The 12,214-nt window shown below is 35.0% G+C and overlaps 2 protein-coding genes across 2 annotated transcripts in view; one reads left to right on the forward strand and one right to left on the reverse strand.

Annotated features, from left to right (window-relative positions):
- The window catches only part of cacna2d4b (calcium channel, voltage-dependent, alpha 2/delta subunit 4b), a 67,012-nt gene that overhangs the window by 18,645 nt on the left and 36,153 nt on the right, over nucleotides 1-12,214 (reverse strand). The window contains exons 24-27 of the mRNA XM_056452319.1: nucleotides 11,295-11,425; nucleotides 11,135-11,203; nucleotides 947-1,008; nucleotides 771-785 (exon numbers count right to left, since the gene is read on the reverse strand). Of these exons, the coding sequence (XP_056308294.1) occupies nucleotides 771-785; nucleotides 947-1,008; nucleotides 11,135-11,203; nucleotides 11,295-11,425 (277 nt within the window). The remainder of the gene's footprint in view (nucleotides 1-770; nucleotides 786-946; nucleotides 1,009-11,134; nucleotides 11,204-11,294; nucleotides 11,426-12,214) is intronic.
- On the forward strand, nucleotides 3,818-8,288 carry lrtm2b (leucine-rich repeats and transmembrane domains 2b). Its single transcript, XM_056452320.1, has 3 exons — nucleotides 3,818-3,830; nucleotides 4,774-5,517; nucleotides 7,753-8,288. Exons 1-3 carry the CDS (start codon nucleotides 3,818-3,820, stop codon nucleotides 8,220-8,222), a joined length of 1,227 nt encoding a protein of 408 aa, XP_056308295.1. The 3' UTR covers nucleotides 8,223-8,288.

Consider the following 12,214-nt stretch of genomic DNA (forward strand, 5'->3'; position numbering starts at 1 on the left):
GTTCAATAAAACAGTTAATAGTGAATTTCCTTCTATTGCGACATAGGGTAAAATACGGTACAAAGGGGCTTAAACTCATAAGTCATTTTGCCAACAAATAGTGGGTTAAAAAGTCAGCAAACATCAAACGTCTTCAGGATGTTAAACTAAATGTTATACAAAATCTCTATTATTGTATAGTCTATTCTGTTATCAAAATGTTGTATGTCGATGTTTAAACTAGGACTAACAGTTCAATCAAATCACAAAAAAGCCTTATTCATTATTCTTATTTTTCTATCTATCTATCTATCTATCTATCTATCTATCTATCTATCTATCTATCTATCTATCTATCTATCTATCTATCTATCTATCTATCTATCTATCTATCTATCTATCTATCTATCCATCCATCCATCCATCCATCCATCCATCCATCCATCCATCCATCCATCCATCCATCCATCCACCCACCCACCCACACACCCACCTACCTACCTACCTACATGTCTGCCTGCCTATCTACCTACAAAAACACCAAATGATACTAAAGAAATATTCTAATAACATAAAATCACACTTTAAGTGAAATATAAACATGACGTGTGTAAGTTGCAACTTTCATATTGCATATTGCTAATATCAATTGTATTTTACAAAATGCAGTTTATATAAAAAAATATAACATTTGAACAAGACACCATCATATCAGTGGAATGTGCCTAAATAATGCAATTTGGTTTTTTAATAAATATAAAAACCAGTGCTGGCAACAATGAAATACTTACATCTGTGTCGTTTGGCTGACAGGAGAAAACAAGAAAAGGAGGAAAAAAAAAACATTTATATATTTGTTTGCATTTTTCATAACAGTACAAGAATAATGGCATCTGCATTCTGCATCTACATTTCTTATGACTGATTGACAGACAATTATTGTGAATATTTTTTAGGGTAAACTCACTTGTTTGGCAATAGACATGAATATTCTCTCCAGCAGGTCTAGAGACGCTTGCATTCCAATAGCTGAAAACGAAAGAGAGAGAGAGAGAGAGAGAGAGAGAGAGAGAGAGAGAGAGAGAGAGGAGAGAGAGAGAGAGAGAGAGAGAGAGAAAGAAAGAGAGAGAGAGAGAGAGAGAGAGAGAGAGAGAGAGAGAGAGAGAGAGAGAGAGAGAGAGAAAAAGCAAAAATTCATAAAAATTCTCAAAAAGAAGAATACATATTTAATATGGCCACATATATAATAGAGTAATTAGCGCTGGGCAAACATTAAAGGTGTTTAATCTTAAGCTGATATTTTAAAAATAAAAGTTTACTTTGACATAATATGTGTGTGAATCAAGGGTGTAGATTAAAGGAATGTCTAATAAAAAGGGTAGTTTAAAAAGACTTTTTGAAGAAAAGAAAGAAAAAAAATTAAATGATTAAATTGTTATAATTTTTTAAATAAATTTTTTTAATTGTAATAATATTTTTTCTTTTGAGAAAAATGATAATATTTGTTTAATTCTATAAAAGGTCTAACATTATTTTTTCAAAATATGAATATAAATAAATTAATCTATTTTAATAGATTTTTTGTATTTTTAAAAATGTACAGATAATTACAATATCCAATCAATAAAGATAAAATGTATATTTTTACCATTTCAAATAAATAAATAAATAAGCAAGTACTACCGGTCAAAAGTTTGGGGTCAATGGGATTTTTAAATGTTTTAAAATAAGCTTCTCCTGCTCACCAAGGCTGCATTTATTTCATCAAAAATACAGTACAATATGTAAAATTGTGAAATGTTATTGTTCTCTAAAATAACTGTTCAAAAGTAGCTTATCATTTAATTTAATCATTTATTCCAGTGATTTTAAAGATGAATTTTCAGCTTCATTTCTCCAGTCTTCAGAGTCACATGATCCTTCAGAAATTACTCTAAAATTAATTCTTATTATTAATGGTAATATTACCAAAAGCAATAATGACTGTAGTATTAATTTTACTTGAAACTACATACAATAAGAAAGCAGTTATTTAAAATTAATAAATATTCAACAATTTATTTATTTTTTTACATTTAATAAATGCCGCCCTTATGAACAGAATCATTTTCTTGAAAAAAAAAACACACACATGAAAAAAAAAAAAAACCTGACCCCAAACTTTCAATCGAGCACCCGGAAATCTTCATTATACAGTGATCCATGCACTGTTTTTTAGGACAACACATTAATGTAGAGTCTCTATATGACACCATTAATCCTCCTATATGCAAACCATCATAAGCTACAGCAAAGGGTCATAAAAAAATGTAAGAGGCGACCATTTTCTAAGCGCTATCAGCTGATGTTTTATCTCTTCTGCTCCTCCTCAATCCATCTCTCTCTCTCTCTCTCTCTCTCTCTCTCTCTCTCTCTCTCTCTCTCTCTCTCTCTCTCTCTCTCTCTCTCTCTCTCTCTCTATTAGGCTTTTCTAAAGTCAGTTCTTTTCTTTACTGATGCTCAAACACACACTGGACTTCAGTCAAACAGCAGTTCCTCTCATTTATTCTTTCATTTGTTGTGGCTTACAGGAGTAATCATGAAATTTCACAGGGCTACAATAAGGTACGTTTATGCTCTGATTCATTTAAATTTTCTGACTGATTAGGTTACCTAAGTGAATATTCTTGTTTGTGCTCACTCAGCATTAAGACTTTTTAAAATGGTTTCGTAACTTAAGTTTATATAAGGGATATGTAGTTCAATGCTTTTGATCCTTTTTCATTTTATTTCATGTGTTATTTTTATTTCTAGATTTCTATTTGCAATCAAAAATAAAAAATATGCTGTTGTTTTCATGAAATGTTATATTTTATGATTAGTGCACATCCAAGCATGCACTATTTGATCCTCTTTTGACTGATAAAGCGGATGTTGTTCTCAGCTCTGATTTATTATCTAATGGTGTGGACTGTTTAATCCTTGATAGGGTAATGCAACAAATGTGATGGGCAAAACAGCAAGAGGAAATAAGGGGCGTTTTTTGGCACAAAACTTTGTTTAGCTCACAAAATTAATTACATAATTTAATTTTTAATAAGCCCTCTTTTATAGTATTGTCTAATAACAATACCAATAATCGATCAATCAATCAATCTGTCTGTCAGTCCGTCCGTCCGTCCATTTATTCATCCATCCTTCTATCTATCTATCTATCTATCTATCTATCTATCTATCTATCTATCTATCTATCTATCTATCTATCTATCTATCTATCTATCTATCTATCTATCTATCTATCTATCTATCTATCTATCTATCTATCTCTCTGTCTATCTATCTATCCCATAATATTGTCAAAATAATGTAAAAGCATAAAAAGCAGATAAAAACTACCTCTAGTAATCTCAAAATTTCTTGTTTTTTTACTTGGTTTGATGCTCTTTACAACAAGCAATTGGCCTCTGGGCTACTTTTACATAAAGTACTCTCTTTTATTCTCATTATTTTCTTTCAGAAGACTCAAATCCATTTCAGTGTTTGTCATGTTTTATTTATTTATTTAATTTTATAGAGCTTTAAATGTAATAAATGTCCATCTTTCACATGGCAAGCAATTTATATTCTAATAGAAGTCAATTATTATTAATGTTATGCATTATACTGAACAAAATGACCCATCCTTCAGAAGATATCATCTTTTAAGTGTGTTTGCTTTGTTTTATTACCATTATTGCAGCAATTGCATGAATCAAGATTTTAACTACAGCATGGTGGACTGGTCATGTTGGTGAAGAAAGGCACTGATTTGGTGTAAACCACCAGATGTTTCTCCAAAGGTTGGACAATCTGGACCAGGATGAACATCTTAAGTAAGACCCTTATTACTATAACTTATTATTGCCATGAACACACCGAGCTCAAAGAACCAGCAGAGACAAATCACATCAGTTGAAAACAAACCCGCACTTGACACACAACAGAGCCACCTACAAACTTGCATGCATGTTCTGCATCTGCATCTTAGCAGGAATCACCATTCACCATTCAGAAATCATAAGTAGGATTGCAAATATGCAAACTGTAAACAAAGTAAAACAAAGTTGCTGAAAATGACTCTGTAGGAAAAATCTTCAGGCACACTGATGGTGTAACTAGCTATTATGCCACCCACCTATTCGTTTTGGAATATCACATAAAAAGATGCTCAATGCCAAAGTTTTGGTAATGTGCAAAAATGTATGTTCCCAGATGAGTAGGATAAACTTTTTATCCGTTAAGAAATAATTTGCTGAACAAACTCCAGCATGTGCATAAAAAAAATTGTTTTAACAGATCATGGGAAGGTGGGATAGCATGAATGGACAAACCAATGGACCGACCACATTGCATAACATCTGAAATGTGGTTTTGGTCATTTTAAAATTCCTTAACCAAAGTCCATCATCAAAGTGGTTTGTTATCGTTTGGTATCATTACCTCTCAGAATTGTCTTGAGCGGCTGCCCTCCCAAAGAATCATTGCATTTCATCTTCATCTTCTGCAGCACAAGTGATTTATAATATAGAAAAAAAAATGTCCACAGTGGCTTCTCATACTGCAGAAAATTATTTTTGATATTTGGCACCAGCTTATCAGAAAGGGATGATTTTGTTATCTCAACTCATTGGACGAAAAGTATAATTCGCATCTTTGGATGGAAGCATAGCTATTGATTGACACCCAACCTTTAGTTTTGTTTGGTGCATCATGGCCCTTAAAGTATCCTCAATCATCTCAACTGATGGCTTCCTAAATTCCTCCATTTTCTTGCAGTTTCATCAGGTCTGATGACCCTAGTGAGTCTGTGTGGAACATCTACAAGTTGCCCGTCATTGTGTTCCTGCAACGTGAACCAAACAGACTGCAGTGACTTAAACCAATTGGCTTCCTTGGACTCCATCCTAGAGCAGCTTCCATTTGACACAACCAATCTCAACCTCTCCAAAAACAATTTCACCACTGTGGAACCCGGCAGCTTTTCCAGCCTCAGCACTCTGCTACATCTAGACTTCTCTAGAAACATTCTCTCCGCCATCAACCCTGGGTGTTTTTCCAACCTCAGTGGCCTGTTGCATCTCGACCTCTCAAGAAACCTTCTCTCCAGAGTTTCCCCTTCCAGTTTCTCCCATCTGAATAGCCTGGAGTTCCTAGATCTCTCAGTGAACCTTCTTGTGAGGCTCCCGGTTACCCTGTTCTCTGATCTCAGCAGCCTAAATGAACTGGTTCTACGAGACAACAGGCTGAGGGAACTGAACACAGATCAGTTCAAAGGCCTGACTGAACTTAGGCGTCTAGATCTTTCTTTAAACAGCCTCAGCCATGTGCCCACACACCTACTGGATGGGCTCCAGAACCTGCTGTGGCTCTCGCTGGTGAGCAACAAGCTGAAAACTCTTGATCGGTCATCACTGGAGCCTGCCAATGCTCTACAGCAGCTGCTGCTCGAGGGAAACCCCTGGAACTGCAACTGCAAATTAATCCCACTCAAGTATTGGCTGGAATGGATCGTATATACAGGTGAGAGAAGTCCTTTAACTCTGCTGGGAATTGGAGATACAAATTTTATCAGTAAAACATTACTTACCTGCATTGCTTGACTTACAATTACTGGGAATTTGTATTTAATTTCTTTCTTTCTTTCTTTCTTTCTTTCTTTCTTTCTTTCTTTCTTTCTTTCTTTCTTTCTTTCTTTCTTTCTTTCTTTCTTTCTATCTATCTATCTATCTATCTATCTGTCTGTCTGTCTGTCTGTCTGTCTGGCTACAGTGCATCCGTAAATTATTCATAGCACTTCACTTTTCCACATTTTTTTATGTTACAGCCTTATTTCAAAATAGATTAAACTCTTTTATTTCCTCAAAATTCTACTCACAATATCCCGTAATGGCAATGTGAAAAAAGATATTTTGAAATTGTTGCAAATTTCTTAAAAATAAAAAACCTGAAAAATCACATGTATTCACAGCCTCTAAATTGAGCTCAGGTACATTCTGTTTCCACTGATCATTCTTGAGATGTTTTAGCAGCTTAATTTGAGTTCACCTGTGGTAAATTCAGTGGATTGCACATGATTTGAAAAGGCATACACCTGTCTATATAAGGTCCCAGGGTTGACAGTGCATGTCAAAGCACAAACCAGGCATGAAAACAAAGCAATTGCCTGTAGACCTCCGATATAGGCTTGTCTTGAGGCACAAGGCTGGGGAAGGTTACAGAAAAATGTCTGCTTCTCTTAAAGTTCCAATGAGCACAGTGGCCTCCATCATCCATAAGTGGAAGATGTTTGGAGCCCCCAGGACTCTTCCTAGAGCTGGCCGGCCATCTAAGCTGAGTGATCAGGGGAGAAGGGCCTTAGTCAGGTAGGTGATCAATAACCTGATGTTCACTTTGTCTAAGCTCCATTCTTGTGTGGAGAGAGGAAAACCTTACAGAAGGACAACCATCTGTGCTGCAATCCACCAAACAGGCCTGTATGGTAGAGTGGCCAGACGGAAGCCACACCCAACCAGGAATTTGCCAAAAGGCATCTAAAGGACTCTCAGACCATAAGAAACAAAATTCTCTGGTCTGATGAAACTAAAATTTTACTCTTTGAAGTGAATGCCAGGCGTTACATTTGGAGAAAGCCAGGCACCGCTCATCAGCAGGCTAATACCATCCCTACAGTGAAGCATGGTGGTGGCAGTGTCATGCTGTGGGGATGTTTTTCAGTAGGAGGAACTGGAAGGGTAGGGGGAAAGATGAATGCAGCAATGTACAGAGACATCCAGAATGAAAACCTGCTTCAGAGTGCTCTTGACCTCAGACCGGAACAACCGTTCATCTTCCAACAGGGCAATGAACCAAAGCACACTGCCAAGATATTAATGGAGTGGCTTCACAACAACTCAGTGAATGTCCTTGACTGGCCCAGCCAGAGTCCAGATGTAAATCCTATTGAAGAGATCTGAAAATGGCTGTACACCGTCGCTTCAACTCAAACCTGATAAGAGCTTGCGAGGTACTGCAAAGAGGAATGTGTAAATATTTCCGTGCCAAGCTTATGGCATCATATTCAAAAAGACTTGAGGCTGTAATTGCTGCCAAAGGTGCATCAATAAATAAATTTAAAAAATGTGTAATAAATTTGCAACAATTTCAAAAAATCTTTTTCACATTGCCATCATGGGGTATTGTGTGTAGAATTTTGAGGAAATAAATAAACTTAATCCATTTTGGAATAAGGCTGTAACATAAAAAATGTGGAAAAAGTGAAGTGCTGAGAATACTTTCCGGATGCACTGTATCTATCAAAATCAATGCCAATACTATAAAAATATCACTGTTAAAAATGCTGGGTTCCACAAAATCAATTTGTGTTGGGACAACATGAAGGAATTAAGTTAACATTTTTTGTTTGTTTTTTGATTAAATATAAAATAATTAAGTTGTCTGAAAAAACACTAATTGTTTTGTTTCAGCTCATTTTCAGCTCAGTAGTTTGAAAAAAACTACTATAACTATTAACTTACTAACCATTTATCAGTTATCTGCCAACATAAGTAAACATTTATGAATGTATGAATATGCTATATGAATAATTATATTAAATTATGAAATAATAATGATATATAAATAAAAAAATTAGCAAAAATACTCTTCATAAATATCTCACACACACAAATGCATTCAAAATTAAACTAATATATCAATTTAATTTATATTCATAGTAACATTTTAAAAAAAATTAAATAATGCCATCCTCTTCCACAGGTGGCCGTGTGGATTCCCCCAACTGCTTGTTTCCAGCTGACCTGCAGGGTAAAGATCTTGCCAGCCTCCCAATGGAGTTGTTCAGACACTGTTACCCCCTGCAGCTCCAAACCAGAAAGCCATCCGCCCCCGAGGGCCACCAGGCGCCATCGGGAGACTGTATGCGCCAGCGCTACCGGGCTGTGAGTGTGCGTCGAGCCACGGCCACAGTGGTGGTGGCGGGTGTGGTGTGCAGCGTAGTGTGCGTGTTGATGGTGGTGACGGCCACGTACGGCTGTATCTACGCCACGCTGGTCGCTCACCAACAACAGCAGATACTGCAGAGAAAGCACCAGCAGCAACAGCCACTCATGGTGGAGAAAGAACCAGCGCATGATGAAAAGGAGGATCTGATGCCAACCATCGGAAAGGGCGCCGAAGCTATGGAGTGTGTGGGGTGGATGGCGTTTCCTCCGGAAGTGTGTGTTTAAGGGAGACGGTGGTTTATTGTTGAGCAATTACATAAATTACATGAGGTCAAATGACTCTGTGTATGTTAAAAGCAATTACTAGTTGGTTGTTTAAGGGATTGTTCACCTAAACCTGTTTATTTGACTCAAGTCATCCAAAATTTTCACTGTAAAAATGTAATGAAAACAAGAAAACAAATATTTTGTATGTTGCTTTAACTTGTTTTTCATAATTTAATAAGGGTTCAACGTGTTTTTTTAAGTTATACAATGTTTAATTTAATATTTTGAGTCAGTTTGATTGATGTAAGTTTAGATGACTAAAAAGCTAATTTGATTCAACAACAACAAAATTGAAGGCAGCAAGAATTTCTTTTACAGTGTAGGTGAGTTTTTTCTTTAGTAGAACAATTAAGATTTTTTTTAAAGCTGTGGTTCTTTGTGATTCATAAAATGCAAGTCAACATCATCACTTTGAGAGTAAAAAAACATATACAGGAAAAACAAAAACTAATACACGGAAGTCTCAAGAAGCGAAACGAATTGTTTGAGCTAGAAACTGAAAACCTTTCAATTTAGAGAACTCATTCAAAAGAATAATTTAGACGTGAACCAGACATCACTCAAAGGCCTGTTTGCTGACGATTAAATTGGATTCAACTGAATAATTTTGTAAATAATGTTCAGTTTCTTACACAGACCCTTTTGTTTTACTTCACAAGGCCTCAATGTATCATTAGGAGCCTTGGGTATTAAATTTATTCTATTACGTTTTTTGGACTCTCAAAATGCCAGTAGACACTGACCCAGAGAACAGGGAATGTTTTCAGAACATTCCATAACGTTCATTAAAAGTTGTGTAAATGGTATTAAAATAATGTTTTTGGAACATGATTGTAACATTGATAGAAAAATGTCCTTATAACATTAATATATGGTCAATTTTTGGTCACACTTTATTTTGATGGTCCGTTTGTTGAATTTGTTACCTTGCATCTACATGACAACTAATTCTCATTAGATTGTAAGTAGACTGTTAGGTTGGGGTTAGGGTGAGTGTAAGTTGACAGGTACTTGCAAAGTTTCTTATAGTCAGTTAAATGTCTGTTGAAGGAGCAGTATCAACAGATATTAAGCAGACAGTCGACTAATATTCAAATGGACCATCAAAATAAAGTGTTACCCACTTTTTTAATAATGTTTTAAATAACATACTAAAAAATATATAAATAACATGAGACTGAAAAGTTCTAAAAACATTTAAAATAACGTTATCATAACCAAAACCAATGTTAATATGTTGTCTAAATTTGGAAGGAATGTTCTAATGACATTTTAAATAAAGTTTAAAGAACAATAATACAATATGAGGGGGCGACACGGTGGCTCAGTGGTTAGCACTGTCGCCTCACAGCAAGAAGGTCACTGGTTCGAGCCCGGGGTGGGTCAGTTGGCATTTAAGTGTAGAGTTTGCATGTTCTGCCAGTGTTTGCGTGGGTTTCCTCTGGATGCTCCGGTTTCCCCCACAGTCCAAATGTGAATTGAATAAACTAAATTGGCCATAGTGTATGTGTGTGGATGAGGGTGTATGGATGTTTTCCAGTACTGGGTTGCAGCTGGATAGGCATCCGCTGTGAAGTTGGCAGTTCATTCCTCTGTGGTGACCCCTGATAAATAAAGGCACTAAGCCGAAGGAAAATGAATAAATGAATATAATATGAGACTGAAAAATTTTGAGAACCAAAAAATAACGATAAAAAATTACACTGTCTAAAAAACCGGACATGCATTGTATAACTGAATAGGAATGTTTAAGAAATGTTTTTAGAATCTAAAATTCTTAACTGGGCATTTTTTGAATCACCAAGGACTTCAATTTAAGCTAAAAAAATCCTTTATTGTTCTGCTGAAGAAGAAAAGTTTTACTGTAATCACTATAAACGGCACATTTGAAATCGTACAATTGTAAAAAGTTTTCGTATTAGTTCTCATAACAGATAAAATGTGATTTGTTATGGTGGCTATCAATCAGCTGCTAATCATCATTACGTTAATCATTAAACGGTATATTTTTTCTAAAATGTACATATTATATTTTAAATGGATTTGTCTGTGAGGGATGTTATAGTTAACTAAAACGAACAATTTTTGTTACTTGAAATGCAAAAAATAAATACTGAAATGTACTGTAATGTACTGAAACAAAATAAAATGTATAAAAACTCAAACTTATTGTAATTCAGCTAGTTTTTTTTTTTCATTTCTCATTGTTTTAACATTAATACAATTCTGACTTGGTCAAAATAAAAAAATAAAAAATACACAAATGTAAAAATGTCTATCATTCAAAATGTTATAAATGAATTGTGAAAATTATTCATCATTAATTTTCCTTCAGCTTAGTCCCTTTATTCATCAGGGGTCGCCACAGTGGAATGAACCACCAACTTATCCAGCATGTTTTACAAAGCGGATGCCCTTCCAGCTGCAACCCAGTACTGGGAAATATCCATACACACTCATTCACACTCATGCACTATGACCAATTTAGTTTATTCAATTCACCAATAGTGCATGTCTTTGGACTGTGGGGGAAACCGGTTCACCCTGTGGAAACCTACGCCAACACAGGGAGAACATGCCAACGGACCCAACCAGGACTCGAACCAGCGACAGTGCTAACCACCAAGCCACCATGTCGCCATTACTCATCATATTATATAATATAATGTATATTTTGACATGTTACAAAGATTATATTTAACCGTTTTATTAAATTATTCATGAAAATTTATTGTGTTTAAAAAGCTTATCTTTAGTCAGCACTAAAGAAAAATTACAATCACACTTTTAGACCCCAGAAATGCAAATATGATGTCAAATATGAAATCTGACAGTCAGATTTCAGCACAGAAACAATATAAATGTCTGACCTCCAGCAACGGCTGTTCTTTTCCCTTCAGTCACTGTCACTGATGTAACTGCAACAAAAGTGTTCTTGCCTGTTTTACAGAAATCAGAAATCATAAGATACTGTAACTCATACAGCATATGTGACACTTCTAGTCCACTTCATAATAAGTGTTTATGCACCTTTGTTTATGTCATCATATGGGACGTAAAAGAGGAATTGACCAGGTGTATTCTCCGCTGCCAAACGATACCAAATGGGGAAGTGGTCCACTGTGAAAAGGTTTTCCTTATCCACACGGGTCAGGAACTTTCTGTGAGGGCAAAGTTTCAGGAAATTTGGGGAAAGGCCAACATCTCAGAAAGTTTTTTTAAATGAGCAATAAAAGCTGATAATGGTATCACGTTTTTTTCCCTTAAATCCTATAATACTAAACCAAATTTAGCTTGTGCTCCAGTTGTGGACAATTAAATAAATCTAAACAAATCTAAGCAGAAAGTCATATGAGATAGATACAAGATAGGATCGATAGATTGGATGGATGGATAGATTGGATGGATGGATAGATTGGATGGATGGATGGATGGATGGATGGATGGATGGATGGGATGGATGGATGGATAGATGGATAGATGGATAGATAGATAGATAGATAGATAGATAGATAGATAGATAGATAGATAGATAGATAGATAGATAGATAGATAGATAGATAGATAGATAGATAGATAGATAGATAGATAGATAGATAGATAGATAGATAGATCACCTTTAAGCACATATTTAACCATTTATAAAACTGTTTTAAATATTTACACGCAAGAATATAATTTAAAATGTAACTTTTAGATACATGTAATAATCATTAAACTAGCTTATGACTGACTATTATCATTATTATCATTTTATTTTCATGCTAAAGTTTTATTGTTGCATATATTTCTAAAAAAATTAGATAGACAGATCATATTTTTAGATATTTAAAGTATACTACAACTGTATGTGTTAAAGAATATGTGAGCTGAGTACTGAGTATGATGTCAAAATTCATAGTATTTGAAAAACATTATTTCAGTAAAACACTAGATTCTGAAGTGATCAT

This window comes from Danio aesculapii, chromosome 25, assembly GCF_903798145.1.
Source record: "Danio aesculapii chromosome 25, fDanAes4.1, whole genome shotgun sequence".
NCBI lineage: Eukaryota > Metazoa > Chordata > Actinopteri > Cypriniformes > Danionidae > Danio > Danio aesculapii.

Bases quoted from the DNA above. Each gene is read 5' to 3' on its own strand.
- lrtm2b (XM_056452320.1), top strand. The intron at 5,518-7,752 runs GTGAGAGAAGTC...CCTCTTCCACAG, and splicing joins GGAATGGATCGTATATACAG to GTGGCCGTGTGGATTCCCCC.